This window comes from Microcaecilia unicolor, chromosome 3, assembly GCF_901765095.1.
Source record: "Microcaecilia unicolor chromosome 3, aMicUni1.1, whole genome shotgun sequence".
Taxonomy (NCBI): Eukaryota; Metazoa; Chordata; class Amphibia; order Gymnophiona; family Siphonopidae; genus Microcaecilia; species Microcaecilia unicolor.
The window spans coordinates 110,805,358-110,827,603 of NC_044033.1; the positions used below are offsets into that span (position 1 = coordinate 110,805,358).

A 22,246-nucleotide genomic window follows, 5' to 3' on the forward strand; every position below is an offset into this window, starting at 1 on the left:
AATGAGACAGTGAGCATGTATTTTTGGACTGGTGGGGCATAAGAAAAAAAATTTTTTTAAAGAAAAAACAAACATATATATAAAAAATATTTGCACCAGTCTGATAGCACTTTTATTGGGACATGATGTTTCTAACAAAATAAAAATAATAATACACAAAAAAACAGAGCAACCCAATGAATGAAGTGCTACACCACTAAGCTACGGAGATATACTGTGTGCTTATTATAGTGGGAATATCTGAGGGTGCTCTTCAACAAAAATAGAAATTCAGCACTATACTAGCGGTAGGCTAATGTTTTCCTGGTTTTGATGAGATAATCAATATACCAGTAGCATTTATAGAATTACCCCTATTATGGACAGGTACAAAGTCCATGTGTACTTTTATCCACACATTTTGCATCAACTCTCAAGTTTGCCCTCTTGAAGAATACTTTTCTTCACTGATCACAACACAAAGAATCTGACTTTCCTACCATAGATTATAGGACATATAGAGGGGCATAATCGAACAGAAACGCCTATCTCCATGGGCGTTTATCTCCGAGAACGGGTCCGTGAAGGGGTGGACCGAATCGTATTTTTGAAAAAACATGGACGTTTATCTTTTTTTGAACTGGGCGTTTTTGTTTTTCAGCGATAATGGAAACCGAAAACGCCCAGCTCAAAAACGAATAACTCCAAGACATTTATTCGTGGGAGGGGCCAGGATTCGTACTGCACCGGTCCACCTCACATGCCAGGACACCAACCGGGCACCCTAGGGGGCACTTTTACAAAAAAAAAAAAAAAAAGGTAAAACAGCTCCCAGGTGCATAGCACCCTTCCCTTGGGTGTTGAGCCCCCAAAATCCCCTCAAAACCCACTGCCCACAAGTCTACACCATTACTATAGCCCTAAGGGGTGAAGGGGGGCACCTACATGTGGGTACAGTGGGTTTGGGGGGCGGTTTGGAGGGCTCCCATTTACCAGCATAAGTGTAACAGGTGGAGGGGGGATGGGCCTGGGTCCACCTGCCTGAAGTCCACTGCACCCCCTAATAACTGCTTCAGTGACCTACATACTGCTGCCAGGGAGGTGGGTATGACATTTGAGGGTGAAAATAAAAAGTTGTGAAACGGCATATTTTGTGGTGGGAGGGGGTTCGTGACCACTGGGGGAGTCAGGGGAGGTCATCCCCGATTCCCTCCAGTGGTCATCTGGTCATTTAGGGCACTTTTTGGGGCCTTATTCGTGGAAAAAACAGGGTCCAGGAAAAGTGCCCTAAATTCTCGCTAAAAACGCATATTTTTTTTCCATTATCGGCGAAAGGCGCCCATCTCTGATCGGCAGATAACCATGCCCCAGTTCCACCTTCACCACGCCTTCCACACGCCCCCATCAACGTTGTCCGCATCCGCGACGGAGTGCAGTTGAAAACGTCCAAATTCGGCTTTTGATTATACCGCTTTATTCGTTTTTGGGAGATAAACGTCTATCTCCCGATTTGGGTCACAATATAGGCGTTTTTCTCTTTCGATTATAAGCAGGATACTGTACTTAGGTAGATGTAGAGACTGGCATACCAGTATGAAACAGCCAAAACCCATGGAAATTCTTTACATCACAGCTTTCTTTCTTTAAATCTCCCAGGTATGAGGAAAGAGACATCCAAATCCTTTGTACCAAGAACTATCATGATTGGAGGAAAGGTATGGTATTCATCAAAAACTTTCTCTATTATTTACCCTGTATTCTTCCACAGGTAATTATGAGTAGAGGACTGACGTAGTACAGAGAGAAACTCTAATCCAATTCCAGCATCTATTGGAGGAAGCAGGTGGCTGTATGTCTCACGTTTAGTATGGAGGCTTACTCCTTGCTGACATCAGAGAGCGACTAGTCCTCTAAAACCTAGGGCCTACTGCCAAATGCAGCCATAGGTGCATGGCCACAGGCATGTTCCTAAATGGGTATGGCCAAAATGACATGCCTCTTTGGAGCCTTTTCAGAGCATGAGAGGCACAAGGAGCAGAATATTGTCATCTATCTTGTAAGTTGGATATGGAGAAGAGGAAATAGAAGGATAATTGTTCTGGGCTTATAGGATATGGTATGGTGCAAGGTTCAATGGATCAACACCTTAGAGTGTTGAGGAATTCCAAAGTTACCTCTCCAAAGTAAGTACTTCCCCTCCTGTAGAAGCCACTTTGAGTTTGGGTGGGACAACCCCACTCTCAGCCTGAGGGTGGACTTGTCTTTCTTAAGTAAGGTTCAATCTGATGCTTCTAATTTGTTCTTGAGAGGGAGTACTTTTCAAGTTGTTTCTTCTAAGCTCAGTAGAGAGGGCAATGTTCTTTTTCCCCAGGTGCCATCTTTTTCCTTGGGGTTAGAGAGTTCTTCTCAACCCCCAGCTAATGCCTCTTTAAAAAGATACTGGATTATTGTGACTTGTACTGAGGCCTCCTTAAAAGGAACTCTAACTTACCTTTGTGACTTTTGAAAAGAAACTGTGCAGAAATTGCCTGAGCAGGACGGAAGGCTGACACAAATGGAAGCATGACTTAAAAAGGTAGAAGGACATGTATCATCAGTGCAAATGGGAGATGCCATTAATATGAACACTAGCTTAATGCTACATAGTAAGCTGGAAATAATAGTGAATCTCCTTAGAGCTAAGAATTTGAGTTTGTTAAAATGTCCTCAGGCTTGTTATTTGTCCCTCCAGAGCTTTTCAAGAAACATTTAAAAGAAGTGTTGGGATATCCACAAGTAGATTCTTCATCTCTTGCCAAGCTGTATTATCTCCTTAGTGGTATCAGAGCTGGACTTGACAAGGAGGGGGTTTGGATCATATTGTGTCAGGGGATGGTTTGGACTTAGCCTTTTTTAAGTCCTTCCAAAATAACATCTCAATGCATGCTACCATGCTGGTTACTTTCAGTTCCATGATGGAGAATATATTGGTCTTAAAATGGATTTGTGCAAAGTCTAAGAGATAGGTACCCTTTTGTGGCCAGAATATTAATATTTTCCCAGATATGTACAGACCTACATAATTACACAGGAAGCATTCTTACAGCTGAAGCCTCGGAAGCATTGGGTGCTTCTTTTTTTCTGAAATTTCCTTGTAACTGTATGGTCATATATGACCACTTATGACCTTGTTCAATTAGAAAACGTCTGATCTGGGCATTCTGAAACTTAATTTGTTTTTATAAGGTCTCTGGAATGAGTGAGTAGGTATGATATAAATGGGTTGACAAGTAATTTTGGTGTTTGGTCACCTCCCCAGAGTATATCTTTAAATACTGTGTTTAATTATTGAGTGTATGGATTCTTTGTTTCCCATAATGTGGGCTAGTATATTATGTTTTCCTTTTTTCCTTGTTAATTTTCTTGTTAGTTTGCCTTTAATTTATATTCTGTATGAACATTTATTAAATTTGAATTTAAAAATAATGTGCATGCTATTACTCACAGGAAAAAAAGGGGTGAAGATAGATGAGAGGGAGGGAAGCTACATATGGCAAATTTCCCTTTGAAATCAGCACACAAGCTTTGCAGGTCCTCCCATTTAGGAGCAAGGTCCAGGTACCCGTGGTATGTACTGTAGCTCAGATTTTCAAAGCGAAGCCTCTGTAGGGAGTTTCCATTTGAAAATAAATGTACAGGTCTACAGATGCAAAGTGTCCATGGGCTTGCGGCCATCCTGAGTTATGTGATTGTTATCCTGTTTATACCTTGCATAATTTCTCGCATCACTCTGTTCCTTTGTAGGCAGCTCCTGGCTACCATATGGCCAAAATGATTATCAAGCTAATTACCTCAGTAGGTGAGATCGTTAATAATGATCCAGTCATAGGAGACAGGCTTAAAGTCATCTACCTGGAGAATTATCGAGTGTCGCTGGCTGAAAAAGGTAGGATGAAAGGACTGAGAAGGAAACATACAGGTCAGTATTGAGTAGGCAGTGGTCAGTGTTTTTATAAACGTTTACTACCACTGGCTAATTTAGACCTAGATATTCAGAACCAGGACATATTCAGGCACCAGGACTGAATATCTAGGTCAGTAGCAGTACCCAGAAGTTACATGGGTACAGACAATATTCAGTGTCCTGCCCACTTAGCTGACCAGGCAAAATAAATAGGTCTGCCATTTAAATGAATAGAGGGTGGGGACATAGACAATTTCACTTTGGGACTTGTACTGGATGTCTTTGCTAGGTTTGCTGAAGGGGGTGTTTAGTTATTGAAATAAGTGGCACTGGGGGGGGGGGGGGGGGTTGATTGGTTAGCTTTACCATTGCTTTCAAAGGTTTGCCAGACATTATACCTAAAACATAAATATAATGTTAAAATAAAGGTTATTGGCTAGTTTTCAACTGAGCTTTATGTAACTTGCACAGTTGTTTTGTTTATAAGTTCTCTTGTCATATGCTGCTGCCTTTGTTCAGCACTTTGCAGTGTAATATGTTTGTGACACTTTTATGATTCAACATTTTTATTTCTGACAACACAGAAAATGACCCCCTATATATATGAAAAAAATATATAAATTGAAAAGGTGCGTATGACAACCTCTTCTTACTGTCCAAGGGTTTTATCAGTATAATCATGGGTCCACTTTTAATGTATGTGCTTGACTTTGCTTATTCTCCAAAATCAACTGTGAAAAGTGAATAACTAAAAAAAATTATTTAGTAAAAACAATTTTATCTTATTTTCATTGTTTTTGTTGTTCTAATGTTGTTTTTCTGTGCCTCACAGAATCACTTAAACCAATTTTTTAATGTTGGAGGTAGGGGGTAGAGGGGGCTGGGGAAGATGTGTGTTGGTCCACCAGTTCACCCCTGGGCCCACCCAGACATTCATCTCTGGCTATGCTACTGCTTCATCCACTCATGTATATGCCTCATATTCCCTACACATATATCCCCCTTAAAAGCACTTCTTACACACATAGAAACATAGAACATGATGGCAGTATAAGACTGTGGATTTCTTTTACAAAGCCGTGCTAGTGATTCCCGTGCAGCAAATGAGAGGAAGCCCATAAGAATAGAAGGGGCTTCCTCTCATTTGCCACACTGAGAACTGGCAGCCTGGCTTTGTAAAAGAAGCCCTGTATGTCCTAATCTGCCTGGTCATTCCAACTGCTTTGTTATACAATCACTTCCTCTTAGAGATCCTCTGTGTCTGGCCCATGCTTCTTGAATTTATATACCACTTCTCTCTAGGAGGCTGTTCCCTGCATCCACTTCCCTTTCCCTTTGATTACTCTTGTCAACTTTTTTTTAACCTTATCCTATGAATATTCCTTCCAGTGCTTCCTTTCCATGGAAATAATTCTCCCTCTTTTGCATTTATACCTTGGAAGTTTTACATATTTGCTCATTGATATTTAAGTTATTTAAAAAACACACACACACATAGAACAAAAAAAAAGTCTGTTTTTCAAAAACGGTCAGGTAAAGCACTTGAATTACAAGCCAGAAAAATGCCTTCACTTGTTATTTGTTCCCTCCCAGCGTGGCACAGGTTCCTTGGATCAGGTTAGCTTTATCCAGCACTCAGACACAGGTTCCCGGATGTATTATTTTATTTTAAAACTTGTACTCTGACTAAAAACTAAGAAGCTTCCAATAAAGCATACATAAAATAACGTAAACCAAAAAGCTCTCTCTTCAAATGTGACTCAAACAGTAATTCATAACTTTACATATAGGTTTGTACTCTGTAAGTGAATTCAATTAGCAAGCTGTTTAAAATAGAACAACCAACAAAAATGCAATATAGTATCACACCTATACTTACACCCACTCACACCCTACACTGCCTACACACATCCGGTGTACTTATTTATTTTATTTATTTATATCACAGTTTATATACCTCACTATCTTAAATTCTAGGTAGTTCATGCGTATCACATCCATAATATAAACACAAAACATCTAACATCATACAAACAAGACCATACATACTCCAAAAAAAGAAAAAAAAATCCTCAAACCTAAAATCATCCCAGTCCCTACAATCACATCTCTCCTCAAAAAGCAGAAATCACAAGCCCCTTCATCATTGGACCCAATCTCTACATTCCATCATAATTCAAACCAAAGGCATTACTAAACAAAAAAGCCTTTAAATATTTCCGGAATTGTAAATACTGTTTCAAATTACAACTTTTCTTCAGAAGCTGTTTCCACAGTCTAGCACCCTCTACCTGAAACACACATGATAACCGATTATCATTTAAGCAAATTTGCTTCATTGATGGGATCGCCAACAAAAATTGATCACTAGATCGGAGAGGCTGCTGCGTACAATGAATCTTCAGAAAAGCCAATAATAACGGAGGTGCCTCTCCATAAATGCATCTTAAATTTCAAATGTCATTTTGCTGGCAACCGACGACAGGGAAAACATGATCAAATCTATTCCCCCTAGATAGCACTCTTACCATCGCATTCTGGGCAACCTGGAGCGATTGCATCACTTTCCCCGGCACCCCTAGCAACAATGCATTGCAGTAATCAAATATCAGCATAATATAAGCATGAATTATTATCTTGAAATTGTCTTCTGACAGCAGACAATCTCTTAAACATCTAAGTAATTTTAGTTTAAAGAAAATGCATGTAACTAAGCTACTCATATGAGTCGTTAATGACAAGGAAGAGTCTAACACCACGCCTAAATATTTAACCTCATGCTTAATACTTATCACTGTCTCTCCCATTTCAAATTGATCTGGAAAATTCAAATCAGAATGAACTGAAAGAATCATAATCTGGGTTTTTGTCATATTTATTTTGAGTCTGTTCTCTGTCATCCACCTTTCAATTGTCAACAAAAATTATCACAAACAACCAAATGCCGTTTCCACCGACCCCTCAATAGGGAAAAAGATTTGGTCATCATTGGCATAAAGCTTGTAAGATACCCCTAGCCCTTTTAAAAACTTACAAAGAGACACCAAATAAATGTTTAAAAGTACTGGCGAGAGGGCTAAGCCCTGAAGGACACTTGAAGTAATATCCATCCAACTGTTTATTCTCAACCTGGAACAGCCTGCCTTCCAGTAAAGAACCAAATCATGATAAAACTTTCCCCCCAATTCCCATCTTTTCCAAATGTCCCAATAACAAGGCATGATGTACAGTGTCAAAGGCTGCAGACACATCTAAAGCCACCATAATGTAGCTTGCTCCTTTAACAAAGCGGCAGCCTGCCCTGACACTGTCATATACCCATAGACGGTCGGTAGCCCAACTGTTTGGGGAGGCTAAAGGGGGCGGAGCTTACCTCCATACGCTCCGTGGCAGCGACGTCAATGAAGAAAAAGACACTACAGGCTCGCCGCCAGCTTCTCCCTTCTCTCTGCACACAGTGTCCCGCCCTCACGGAAACAGGAAATGCATCACCGCAGAAGGCGGGACACTGTGTGCAGAGAGAAGGGAGAAGTAGGTGGCGAGCCTGTAGTTTTTTTCTTCATTGACGTCGCTGCCATGGAAATAAAAGGTCAAAACACGTGGGGCGGGCTGCATAGCAAACGGAAGTCCAGGATTGGGCTGGGGAGGCTTAGCCTCCCCAAGCCTCTTATACAGGACGCCTATGCCACATACCATAATCAGGAGTGTCTCTGTAGAGAATTTAGGTCGAAAACCAAACTGGAACTCATCTAAAAGATAGAATTCCTCCAAGACAGCAACTTTTCCAGGATTTTTACTGCAAAAAAAAAAAAAATGATGATAAAGCCTGTAATTACCTATTTCTGAACTCTCTGACCAATTAGCCATAAGAAGGGGCCTCACAATTGCTTTCTTAAACATTTCAGGATAGATCCCATCCATCAAAGATTTATTAACCAACCAAGCAATAAATAGAGAGAGTTTTTTCCTTAATGATTTTAATAATTTTGGAGAGCAAACATCTAATGAATTAGAAGAACTATTCACCATGGAGAAAACTTTTTCCACCTGAGATACAGTTACTGTAGAACATTCACACCATCTGTCTTGTACATCTTCATTCCTCTCTATATCTGGAAGAGCTTGAGACAAAATAAAGCAACCGTAATATTCTCCACATTCTTAAAGAATGCTTCTACAAAATCCAGACTATTAATTGTAACATGTACTAACTCTTGTTTCTGATCTAACCCTTTCAATTGTTTTACTATCCCAAACAATTCTTTGGGAGAGGAGTCTGCTTCCTGAATCCTGTTATCATAAAAATACTTCATCACCAACAGACTGTATCTGATGTTTCTCTATCAATTCTTATACTCCAACTGAGTAAAATAGTCTGGACAATTCCTCCTCCTCCTTTCCTTCCTCCGCAATGCCTGCTTTAGCTCGATCAACTCTCTGGAAAACCAGGGAGTCAGACGCTGCCTATAAAATGTTTTCTTCTCTAATGGAGTTGTTGAGTCAAGGCAGGTAGTCAGGGAAAGGAACCAGTGTTCGACAGTTTGGTCCATGGGTACATCACCCAAATTATTCAATTGTGGAAGTACGGATTCCTTCAATTTCTGTGTGTCTATAGGCCCTCTCATACTAACATTCGACAATCCATCTACTTTTTTCTTCATATCCTGTATTTTAATTTCACATGATAAGGAATAATGATCAGTCCAGGGTAATGGTGTAATAACTGGAGAAGATAAGAAATCCCACCCCTCCTAAAGAAAAATTAACTCCAAAATATGCCCTGCCTTATAAGTCAGTTCACCCACTATTGCTTCCACCCCAAAGAAGAAGACACATTTAAAACAGTTGCACTCCCACACTCTCCCCTACTCACACCCACCCCACACTCCCACTCACCCACCTACACATCACACAGACACTCCCTCACTCACCTCCATACACTCCCACATATCCCACCCTGCATTCCATACATTCCTACTCCCTTGCTCTTGACACACCCATGAGAACCTACACCTACATTCCCACACAGAAACAGGGAAAATAACTGGCACAGCTTTTTAATCCACCCTTCCGCCCACCCACATACACTCAGACAACCATGACACACAGCCTCATTGGCGCCTTTGCTTTCCTGCACACCCCCATTGGCGCCTTTGCTTTCCTGCACACCCCCACACTCCCACTACAACTTGCTACATATACACACAATCATGCCCCCAAAACACATACACCACAACTAATTACCTACCCCCCCCAGCCAAATTATGCTGTACACTCCCATACTTACACACCCCTACATACAAACTGCTAACTATAAAAAATATATCTGTATACCCCATTTCACCTTTACACACAACTCCCCAAACCCATACAATTCCTCACTCACAAAGGCTCCTTCACATCGCCAACTGCTACCAGTAAATATATAGACATACCACTTAAAAACACATAACATCATCCTCCGTACAGCCACTATCCTTAAACAAGTCCCTTCTACCCACACGATCCTTTTCCATTCAAAATAGACCCTACAAACATCCTTCACCAGATAGACATCACCACACTATACCGAGTGCAGTACCCACTGCATATACATACTCTTGCATTCCAAACACACACCTCCACCACATACACCTTACCCACATATACGCATTTATCCACCAACCCACGTACAAACACACACTCAAACCACATACCCTACAAATACGTCCATATACAACTACATCCTCCATTCCCCCAAACACAAACCTCCAACACGCACACTTTTGTACACACCTCTCCTGAAAAGCATTCCCAAAAACAGGTAATGTTTTGGCTAATTTTTACATTTTGACTATAGACATAGTTTTCATAGTCCTCATGATGGGGTTTTTTTTTCACTTTTTGATTATGTGAGACTTGGATTTGATTTTGTGATTATTGTGTTCACCCATTTGAAAACATTTTGACTATGAACAACATTTTCATAGTCTACATGAAGGGTTTTTTTTCACTTCTTGACTATGTAAGACTTGGATTTGATTTGGTGATTATTATGTTAACCCATTTGAAATCAATGATTAGGAAAAGACTATGTAAAAATAAATTTATTAAATAAATACATAGAAAATAAGTACTTGTTTACAGCAGGACTTCAGAACTGAGAGATGTGGCCTCCAATGCAGTCCTGAAAAACGCATTTGGGGTTTGCGACACACCTTGGGAGGGGTGTCACGTGCTTTCTATAGCCATGATAATGGGGTCACAGCCATAGAACATTAATAACGATGGTTAACAACACTGCTGATCATCAATAAGACCAGCGGACCACTAGTGGAGATGGTAAAGGATGTATTTTGGTGTCACAGAGGGTCAATAATAGAAAAAATTCAAAGAATTAATATTTTTTTTTCATATTTGCTTTTCTCAGTGATCCCAGCTGCAGATCTCTCTCAGCAGATCTCCACGGCGGGGACAGAGGCCTCTGGAACAGGAAACATGAAGTTCATGTTGAATGGCGCCCTCACCATCGGTACCATGGATGGTGCCAACGTGGAAATGGCAGAGGAGGCAGGGGAAAGAACCTTTTCATTTTTGGCATGAGAGTGGAAGATGTGGAGGCTGTTGACAAGAAAGGGTGTGTATAGAAGCAGTATAGACTGCCTTTCATGTGCAGTAATAAAAAAAACAATTGAATTCTGGGCCAGTAATAGGCATGTTAGGCCCAGGGCAATAATTTGGGAGAGGGCCTCAAGGCCCACCAGCAAGTTGTGTTTACTACAGTTTCAGGCAAGCATGGGGCCCACTGTAGCATGGTGGCCCAGGGCAGTGGCCCTGGTTGCAGCCTCTTAGTGCCAGCTTTGATTACATTGATGTTAGAGTTCTGTGCAAGTCAACTTGAATCTGAAGGGATGTTTCATGACTTTTAGCATAGAAATCACAGGTATTACAAAGCTGCTCGTACACTGCGGGCGTGGTCCTTGATTTATTAGCAGGGGAAAATGACTACTTGATGTGTCAGGTTTAGGATATATTGTTATGCTGGAGGAATTATTTTTAACATGGGTAAAAAGTGCTTTATCCTCATATAGGGGGAATTCTATTAGAAGGTAACTAGTTGAAAGTGGCAAGAAGTTGCATAAATGGCAGACTAACAGAAAATTACATGCAGTAATTTGATGGCATATATTTTTCTGGTGAGTGTCTGCATGGGTGAAGCACACAAGTGTACACATAAGTTATAGAAAACTATAAATTTCACGAATTCTATCACAGAGATAGTTACAGGATTTTACATCAGCTATAAGACTGGTTTAAGTATTCATACCTTAAATGTACGTGCATGTTCAGCTACTGCACTTGCGATAGTATTCTATAAATGAATATAAGCAACAATTTTTCTTTATAGAATAGGCTTAAAATGGGCTATGGGCCCCATAACCTGCACCTTTGTTAAAAGACAACCACAAGAAATATGAATGCAATCAATTTGCATGCACAGACTCCACAGTTTGCAAATCTGTCTCATGCATATTGATTGTGGAAATCCTGATAAGGCCTGGGTTGACAACCATTGACTTAAATGGAATATATCACATTACACCCTCAACCCCACTCAGCTTTTCAATTCCACATTCTCAGGCCTCTTGCTTCAGTTTCCCAGATCAGCAATATTTTAGTTGGGTTAATTGTGCAGTGTATTAATGGCACTTTAACATACACTGGGGGAGATTTTGATGTGTAAAAAAAGTCATTTGCGTGTGCATAAGTCATGTATAATTCATGATTTTAGAAGGGGCTGTATTTATAGGGCTAGATTCTATTCATGGTGCCTGAAAGATCTGCACGGGAAGATATATACGTCTAGGCATATTCCTTAAGTACTCCTAAATTTTATAAAATAGGCTTAAATTTCTGCACTGTATATAGAATGTGCCAAGTGCCTCTCCACGCGACTAAATCTGGTCGCGGCCATTTACACCGTGTCTTAGTTGGCATAAATCTCGATGCCTAAATTAGGTGCAGAGTGGGTGTATTCTATAACAACGCACATAGATTTTAGAAATGCCCACACCCTGCCCATGGCCACGTCCCCTTTTAAACTATACAACTTAGAATTTAGGTGCACCACATTACAGAATACACTTAGCGAATTGTGCACGTAAATTTTAATAGCAATTAGTGCTGATAATTGCTTGTTAACATCCAATTAATGGTGCTGATTAGTTAGTTAACCAATTAAGTTGTGCGCATTGTTATAGAATATGCTTCGATTTCTGCATGGAAATTAAGGCGCCATATATAGAATCCCAGGGATAATGTGTATTCAAGTGGCACACAGAAATTTGAAGGGAGTGTTGTCTGAGCAGACCTTAAAAGTATATGGGTACTCCCTGTTCTGCAAGGGCTATACAATTAAGCTTCAAAAATCACCCCATCCGCATTTGCACCTGCTCCAGGTCATGCATAACCTGTCAGCTAAATGTTCGTTTGGACTGGATGTTTAGAGGCATGATTGAAGGAGGAATTATGCGTGTCTCGCTGGTGTTCAGAACCATTTCAAAAAGCAAAAAATTAGAGTTGTGGAGCTCGGCTTCTTATTTGCCTCCTTTTAGATGTGCAGTTTTGCAAAATACGCTATGTGCGTATGTTATGTACCAACACTTATGCACATAGGTAGCAAGATCCACCACTTATACAGGTAAGTGCCACTACTTACAAGTTAAAAGCCCCCTGTGGTTATGATCTCATTTTGAATGTGCTTTTGTGACTTGGGTGTTAGCAGCTGATGCCAAACACATGTATTGTTCCACCAGTCTTATATACATTTTACAAAAAGTTTCATGTTCAGTAAGCCTTCTGTAAAATATATTGGAAATGTTGAACGTGCCAGCATCAACAGACCTTTTCCAGCCTAGGCTCCCTATAAAAATGGGGCTTTTTTGGGTGAACAATAAATATTTTATTTTGAAGAACAAATGTTATAACTCTTTGCTTGTTCAATGTCCTACTGAAGGTTCTTTTGGTGTCATGTTTAGGTACAATGCTAAAGAATACTATGAGCGTATTCCAGAACTGAAGCAAGTGATTGATCAGATTAGTGGTGGGTTCTTCTCTCCTAAAGAGCCAGACCTCTTCAGGGATGTGGTCAATATGCTGATGAACCATGACAGGTAGGAGTAAGCACATTCAGTCAATAAATATCTAGACTGCCAATGAGGTCAGTAGTTGAAAATATTGGCCCAGTGGGAGGAAAGTATGATTGACTGAAGATGATACTGCAGAAAGCTGAGAGCACTGTTATATTTTTCTAATCTGTGTCATAAGATCTGTTTGTACAGTCAGAAACAGTATGATTAGTATAATCTTCACAGGTTCAACCCTTTGTAAGATACATTTGACTTGAAAAGATATGTAGAACTAGGCTTTTATGTGTTTTAAAATTAGCCTCTCTCTGTTTTATTTACTGTCTAAGAAAGCACAAAGGCAGACGGTCTGCAAACTCCAAGATGGATTTATTTACTGTCTATACATTTTTTCCCATATCTCCAGGTTTAAAGTGTTTGCTGACTACGAAGCTTATATTAAATGTCAGGAACAAGTAAACCAGCTGTATAGGGTAAGATCAAGTCAATGGTCTCTGGGGCAGACTGTTGAATACCAGATAATGCATTATTTAACAATATATTTCACTCTTTCAGAAGATAGATTAAAATATAGTGATTTGTGTGGCCAAAAAAATGTTCAGTTCGTTTTCAGAGACAAGGGAGATTTGGTTGATTTTTTTTTATTCAGTTTGTACAGTTGACTTAATAGAAAGTGTTTAATGCAATTAGAAATTATTATTGTGTATAAATTAATTATATGCACAATAATTTATAGGTAAATGTGAATTAAATTAAATTTGCATGCTCTAAGGGGTCGATAAGTCCTGCTGACCAGGTCTGTACTTAGATTTTCAGCAGCATTTTCCAGTAAACACCACCAAATATCCAGACAGACTGCCTCAGCGTTATCTAGGTAGTTCCAGAGCAGTCTAAGAGTGGAGCTTGAGCCAGGAGTTACCTAGTTAGCAACGATATTTAGTTGCTGGCGAGGTAACTATTCAGATAAGGTATAAAATGTTTATGTTTATTCAGGTATTTATGTTTATCTTTATTTAAAAACTTTATATACCTCCACCTTTCCAGATCAGAGCAGTTAACAAAGCTTAAACCAAACAAAACAAGATAGAAAATAACTCTATCAATTAACAGAACAGGCCTAAAAACCACATTCAGTCAAGATCTCTCACTGAAACTTAAACTCATATAGATGGACAAAATTTCATATTCTCTGGGCTAAAGGTCAAAAGCCAACCTAAAGAAATATCATTTAGTAAAACCCTAAACTATAATGGCAGATCCCAATCAATTAAATTTTAGGCAGAATATTCCACACAAACAAAAAAGGTGCCTACCAAAGGAAAACTAAGGTGGACAAAGCGGTGGGGCTGGGTGGCATCCATCCAAGGGTACTGAAGGAACTTAGGGAAGTTCTAGCAGCTTTGCTGGCTGACCTTAGCAGTGCTTCTGTAGAGTTGGGAGTGGTCCCAGAAGACTGGAGAAGAGCAGTGTTCACAAAAGCGGAAGTAAGGAAGAGGTGGGAAACTATAGTCCAGTAAGTCTGACATCAGCTGGTATGTAAATTAATGGAAATACTATAAACAGAGAATAGTAAAGTTTTTGGAAACCAATGGATACAGGGCCTGAAGCAACATGGTTTCACTAGAGGAGGTCTTGTCAGACAAATCTGATTAATTTCTTTGACTGGGTGACCAGACAGTGGATTGAGGGAGAGCGCCTAGATGTGATGTATTTAGATTTTAGCAAAGCCTTTGACACAGTTCCGCATAGACGATTAATAAATAAATAAACTGAGTGCCCTCGGTATGGGCCCTAAAATGACTGACTGGGTTAGGAACTGGTTGAGTGGAAGGCAACAGAGGGTAGTGGTAAATGGAACCCTTATTCACTTGTTCAGAACCCTTATTTATAATCCTCACTTTAATATTCCCTTGTCTCTTGTTTGTCCTGTTTGTCTGTCCTAATTAGATTGTAAGCTCTGTCAAGAAAGGGACTGTCTCTTCAGTTCAAGTGTACAGCGCTGCGTACATCTAGTAGCTCTATAGAGATGATAAGTAGTAGTAGTAACTCATTCTGAGACAAAGAAGTTACAGTGGTGTGCCGCAAGTTTCAGTTCTTGGTGTGATTCTCTTTAACATTTTGTAAGCAATATTACTGAAGCGGTGTCTGGTAAGGTTGCCTCTTTATGGATGATATCAAAATCTGCATAGGGTAGATACTCCTGATGGTGTGGGTAACATAAGGAAGGACTTGTGAAGCTAGAGGAATGGTCTAGAATTTGGCAGCTTAGATTTAATGCTAAAAACATGCAAGATCATTCATTTGGGCTGCAAAACCTGTGGGAATGGTACAGTTTAGGGGGTGAAGAACTTTTGTGCATGACAGATGAACCAGACTGGGTGTCATCATATGTGATGATCGTAAGGTGGCCAACAGGTAGAAAAGGCGACAGCAAAAGCTAGAAGGATACTTGGGTGCATAGGGAGAGAAAATGGCCAGTTGGAAAAAGAAGGTGATGATGCCCCTGTATAAGACTCTGGTGAGACCTCATTTAGAATATTGTGTACAATTCTGGAGATGTGCCTTCAGAAAGATCTAAACAGGATGGAGTCAGTCCAGAGGGCAGCTACTAAATGGTCATTGGTCTCATCATAAAGTATAGGGACAGACTTAAGTTCTCAATATGTATACTTTGGAAGAAAGGCGGGAGAGGGGAGATATGATAGAGACATTTAAAAACCTACACAGCATAAATGCACAGGAGGCAGTCTCTTCCAACTGAAAGGAAGATCTGGAACAAGGGAGCATTCGATTACGTTGAAAAGGGATAGACTCAGAAGTAACCTGAGGAAATATTTCTTCATGGAAAGGGTGGTGGCCTCCCAGTGGAAGTGGTGGAAACAAAACAGTATCTGAATTCAGGAGAGGTTGGGACAAGTACATAGGATCTCTAGGGAGTGATTGGGAGAGTAGATGACACGGATGGACAGACTGGATAGGCCATATGGTCTTTATCTGCTTATGTTTTTCTATGCTTCAATGTATTGCCACTATTAAAATGAATATTCTACCAAAACTTTTGCATCTTTGTCAAGTTTTGCCAAAAGCTGTCCCTAGACAAGTTCTTTCTGCTCTTTAACATGAATGTTTCAGTTTATTTGGCTGAATAGGAAACCAAGAATTTTTAGGAAAGTACTTTTTTGTGATAGGAGAGCTGGTGGCTCAAGTGAGGACTTCTGTGGAATTAGAACCAGCCACAATGACTTTGGGTTGGGATTGAGCAAGCTGTAGCAGGCCCTGTCTCCTTGCGATATTTAATGTGGCTCCCTAGGAGATACAGCTTGTTCACAGTGGAAACATATCCTACCACTCTATATACTCTGAGACTCTGGGACACAATGAGTAAGATCCCTGATTTCCAGCTGTCTGTGCAAATTTTAGTTCAGCGAGGTTTCTTATTGCTGCTTTATATGGCTATCTCCAAGATTTGGGTTTCCCCTGATTTTCAATATAGGAGCAAGTGGGAGAGGGATTCGGGGGGCCACTTACAAAAATAGTGAATGGATCGCCATGGAGTCTCTGCTTCCCAACTGGCATATCCAGGAGAACCCATGTTCAATTACTTTATTGTGGTATTTAGTTTCAGAGAGACTAAACTGTTGGTACCCTACTTGTCTTTCTTACCTGATGAAGGTTGTATGGTAGGAGGGGAACTCTGTTACATATGTGGTGGTCTTGCCTGAAGGCTAAGGCCTATTGGAAGAGCATCCAATTTCAAATAAGTTGCTCACTGGAGTACAAGTCCCTTGGAATCCTGGAATTTTCTTGCTTAATAGAGTGATCTCTTGTTTTGCTTCAGTTAAGCTCTCCTTTGTTTGGTATTGCCTAAGTGCAGCTAAACTGGTTTTGGCTGTGGCATGGAAGGAACCATGTGTGCCCTCCACATGTGAATGGTTACTTAAGCTTTGATATATATATGAAATGGAGAAATTAACTGCTGTCTGTTGTAATTGGATTTCTAAATGGGAGAAGGTCTAGGGACTGCTTAAGGACAAAATAGGGTAATTAACTGATCAGACCAAAGGCCCAAACTAGCCCAGTATCCTGTTTCCCTACAGTGGCTGTTTGTTTTCTTTTTTCCTTATTATGGGATTGGAGGGGGGAAACAATTTGGTAAATTGGAGGTAATTAAATGCTGTGCTGCCTTGAATTGTTCATTTGCTAGTTGGTTTGTTAGTACTTACACAGTGTATCTACTGGATGTTGCTGTTATTCTTAGCTTTATTGTTCCTGTGTTATACTTGTTAATATACGTCATTAATTGTTACATGGTATTTCCAATAAATGACATCTTTGAAATAAAAAAAAATAGTGTAGAGACAGAATTTGGCATTTATATGCATAGGTGGATAATTACATGTTTGTATATACGCCAGTATTCTAATGATTTAAGCATGAAATTGGTATATAAATGTTAGCACCTTCTTTATACTGCTGCCCTCTATGAGATTTTTAGCACATTATTTTACCCATATATACCTGGGCAATTTTGTAAAAATCTATTTTTATGCCAATTTACTTAGAGAAATGTTTTTTATGATTAACTATAGAGCACATAACATGAAATCTATACCTAGATTGATATAGATATAATCTCATATTTTATCTTTTTTTTATTGAAATGTCAAGATTTTGAGAAGAATAACAATAAACAAATAATTCCATCAATCACAAAAAATAAATACTCATTAAGAAAATTTGAAAATAGGTGCTTGAGCTCACGTCTAGGAAGACATATGAATAATACCTAGAATAATTAGAATAAGTAAACAAATTAGAAAACCTGAGTCTAAATAGATTAGATCTTGTAAACTATCTAAGGAGTATTCATTTAATTAAGGACTAAACCTCCAAAACCCAAGTCTTTACTAATACAAAATATTATTTCCTACCTCCAAGAAAATTTTCCAATTGAGTGAAATTAAAAAAACAACATACTTTTTTCTTTTTGCCAGTTGACCAAGCATTTACATGGGTACCTCAAAAAGAAGGTAGCTCCCATAGCAAGAACACCAAGCCTTTAAATCTAAGAGTTGCTTCCTTCTTAGATGTGTGGAACGAGCCACATCAGGAAGATCTGAATTTTTGGTCTCCAAGTAACACATCCTTGTTTTAAAACCAAAATGTTTTGCTTTCCAGATGTGAATGTGACAAGAAGAGTACCTTGAGTACTAATCACATCGTTAGAACGCTCTAGGAAATTAGTCAAATCCAAACTTGATTCCGCATGTTATGATTCTGCCGGTTTGCTGAGGGGAAGGGGGGACGTCTCTTCTGATTGGCTGCCAGGGGTTGTGCTGACGTCAGGGGATAGTACTTTAGCCTGCAGCTGAAGAGTTTCTCTGCTTTTGCGTTACTTATTTGGTGGTAACAGGAAAGCCTGATAGGTTTCTCTCAGAACGTGCTCTAGTCTGACAGGGATGTGTGTTGATTTAGAGTATTCTAATCCTTCCCTCTGGGTTAGCTGCTGCTGTGTGTGTGTGTGTGCGTAGCTCTGTAATCAGGGTCGCTGCTCGTTTGTTTAGTGGGGGCTGGGCATTGCTCAGCCTCCTGGGCTCTGGGCTGAGTGAGGAGCGTTCTCCTTGTTTGTTGTTTTAAGGATTTCTCTTCCCAGTGTCCCGGGCCTGCTGGCTCAGTGAGTTTTACCCTTTGTGTACTGTGTGTATTGTATTCCTGCCTCTGCCAGTGTGTTTGTTGGATAGGCCCCACTCCCTCTCCGGAGGGGAAGCCTTCTCTCTGATTGTTTGTTGATTTATGGCCTCTCTCTCTGCTGGCTCTACAAGCTTAACCCTTTGTGTTCTGTGTGCCTCTGTCTACAGTGGGTTTGAGGCAAAGGCTTTCTGCCTTCCTTTTGTGTTTGGTTCCTCTGCTTCTGCCTGGGGCTCCTACCCTGGTGGGGGGGGGGGGGTTGCTGTGTTAGTTCCCCTGTCCTGCGCTAGTCCCCTACATGGGCGTGGCCCGCTCTGGTCCTTTGTTTCCCCCTCTGCCCTATTGTTGGTGTGCGGCGCGTGTCTGGCATCTGGGGGCCCTCTGGGTTCTTTCACCCCTCCCTGTGTGTGATTGGGTTCCAGTTCAGCCGTGAGGCTCGCACGAGTGGCTCTGTGTGCGTGGGTTCCGGTTCGGCCGCGAGGCCTGCATGTATGCCTATTTCCCTTCTTCCTGAGGGACTGTGGGGAGGGGTAGCTTAGGGGGTATTGTGTAGCTGGGGTGTGAGGTGGTGGGTCAGTCTCCCCTTGGCCTGGGTCGGCGCCCTGCAGGCCTCGGCCAGGGCCCAAGGGCTCACGACCAACCCAATGGATTACACCGCAAGGGTATCCAAGCCACTTTCTGTCAAATTCACAACTCGAGAACATTGAGGAATTGTAATAGCTCTGAGAATCATAATTTCAATCTGATTGAGATTGTTTCAAACACCTCTTTAAAATATTGTTTGAATAAAATATCTGAAGACAAAAGTCTAATCTGAGAAAAATTCAAAAACCTCAGGTTTCTTTAGTGTAGCAAATTTTAAATTCTTTCAATACCAAAACATACAGAAAGGTTATCCTTAATCGTCGAAGCCCCAGCGGTTTGAAGAGTGGCAATTTGAGGGTCCAACATTTGGAGCCTCTTATCAATCATCATAAATTGTTTATTAATCTCCTCAAATTTCTCCACAGTCTCCTGGGTAAAGTTGCAAAGTTGATGAACCAGGGATTTAATCATAGACTCAGTCCTGGAAACAATGCCCATATAACTTGAAGAGTTATATCTTGACTGCTTGGGGGAGGAGAGACATTCACCACAGCAACAGCAGAAACAGATTTAGGCTTTACAGTCACCGGGGAGAGTCCTACTGACAACCCCGAGGTTCCACCCATCACTGCTTCAACCTCCACGGGACTGGTCACTTGAGAGTTAAATGAAGAGGATATAGACATGGGAGGGGGAGTCCTCTCTGGCGAGCTAACTGAAGCTCTATCAGAAGAGACAGGCACATCCAGATGACTACCAACCACTATGGGCAAAACATGGCTATCAATAGGTTCCTTCACAGTACTCACAGTTGATGTACTTCTAGACTATGCTTTCTTCTTTTTCTCCATTGTTACTGGAGAGGTTACTACAATCCACCATTCCTCGCCACTCACAAAGGGATGGCATGCCCTTTAGGGCACCTTCCTGTGACCTGCTCTTTAAGGTGTTTCAGGCCATGTAGTGATGGCATCACTTTCCCGCACTTCCACTCCCAAACTCCTTCGGGAGGGATTCCACAGCACGTCCCTACTCTCCTGCTTGCCAGCAACTCCTCTGGTAATTAATATTCCCCAACTCATATTTTATCATTATATTGGTTGGACATGATCAGAACTATGCGATACTGGTATAAAGTGTAACAAGTACACATGGAACTCAATGGAAAAACACAACCGATGAGCGTTGTCTAATGAAAAAACCCACATAATTGCAGTGGGAGCATTTAGAGACATTTCGATTTAAGAATTTTGGAATAAGAATAGAGAACTATATGTTGAGGAATATACTGTGTTAATGAAGATGTACTAAACAATGTGGTAAAATCAGTGGGTGAAGGTGGTGCAGAAGGGTTCAGTCTATCATGGTATGAATGAGTGTATGAATGAATTGATGATTAGCTAGTGAGTAGGATCAGTTGATTGGTAAACATACAGGATAAGCAGGAAGTGCATAGATGTATAAGTTATGATAGTGGTAATAATGGTTAAAGGACATTCATAATCAAGAATTGTTTATACTAGTAGCTTTGAGAGAGTGGACTGCTACTTGAAGTATTGGATTAATAAGAAGTATTCTTATTAATTTAATAATTCATTTATGAATATTCATTAAAGATAGCCTGAAAACTTCCCCTGAGGAATACATTTTGATTGCCCTGGCATAAGCTATTCTTCTGAGATAGGGATGGGTGGGTTAATTGATATGTGTTATTTTTAAAAAGATGATAGACAAGATGATTCTAGAAGGCTAATAGGGTATCAGGAAAGTGACATGGGGGCATAGGGCTCCACAGCTTCTCACATTTTCTTTCTGTTTCCAGAATCCTAAAGAATGGACCAAAAAAGTTATCAAGAACATCGCCTGCTCTGGCAAGTTTTCCCAGCGACAGGACAATTACAGAATATGCTAGAGAAATCTGGGGCGTAGAACCCTCGGCGGTGAAGATCCCACCTCCTAACATACCCAGGGAATAAGCACCCACCTAGGCCTGCATTCTTGTGCTCTTGTCAGTTTTTGAGTTACATTTGTAATTTACCATTACCAATGGTCTTGTTATTTTCTTAAAATGCAGTACATGTGTAATTGTATATAGCTTTTCGTTCACCTTGTATCAGGTAATGCAAGGGTAAATAGAAATTACTACTACATCGATTTTCCAAAATATCCTGGTATCCCATTGGAGCATCTGTCTGGAGTTTTATTTTACTTTTCCTGGTCATCTGTTATTTTCTCATCTTTTACTTCCTCCAGTCCCTTTATTCCCTCTCTTAATCCTTCCTGCCCGTTTTCCTCTTTTTGCCTCGCCCTTCTTCTACCCCCATTGGCTTTTCCTCCACCTCTGCCCTTTTGCATAAGAAAGTATATCTCTGCTCTTCCGGCCATTTTCCAACATCTGGAATATTGCAGATCTAAGATCTTTGTCATCGATATTGACAGGTGTACTAATAAGTTATAGTTAAGTGCATCATTCTCAAAAGAACTCTCATATTGTCCACTAATTTACCTTAGTTGTCGTGTAAGATGCATCAAATAAATTTAGGTAGAATTAGTTTAAACTGTCTCATCAAACCTTAGGAAGGCTTACATTTAAAAAAAAAACAATTTAAGAACAGTGTAAAGCAAGAGCATTTTTAGATAGTGTAATTGCTGAATATTTGAACCAAGGTGTTCTTTTGCGTCATTTACTTGATCTTCAGTTTAATAGAGCCAAATGGGGAAACGAGGGGCAGGAGTTCGGTATAGAAGACATTCCTAGTAGGCTGTCATACCTCAGACATTTTAATTTATCCTATATTCAGCAAGAGAGAAATAGAAGGCTACCTCTTCTGGGCTCACGCTGTCTGCTTGATGTACCTGACCTAAATCTGACAAAAGCCAAGAACACTGGCCAAAAACATAAAGAATAGAATTACTGATGATGTTA

At 40.3% G+C, this 22,246-nt stretch overlaps 1 protein-coding gene across 1 annotated transcript in view; it reads left to right on the forward strand.

The window, feature by feature from the left end:
• Positions 1-21,910, forward strand: part of PYGB (glycogen phosphorylase B) — a 189,812-nt gene extending 167,902 nt beyond the window's left edge. The window contains 8 exon segments of the mRNA XM_030196276.1: positions 1,636-1,694; positions 3,763-3,904; positions 10,332-10,478; positions 10,481-10,538; positions 12,940-13,074; positions 13,454-13,520; positions 21,143-21,202; positions 21,204-21,910. Coding sequence (XP_030052136.1) covers positions 1,636-1,694; positions 3,763-3,904; positions 10,332-10,478; positions 10,481-10,538; positions 12,940-13,074; positions 13,454-13,520; positions 21,143-21,202; positions 21,204-21,296 — 761 coding nt within the window. The 3' untranslated portion in view covers positions 21,297-21,910.
• The last annotated feature ends 336 nt before the right edge of the window (positions 21,911-22,246 follow it).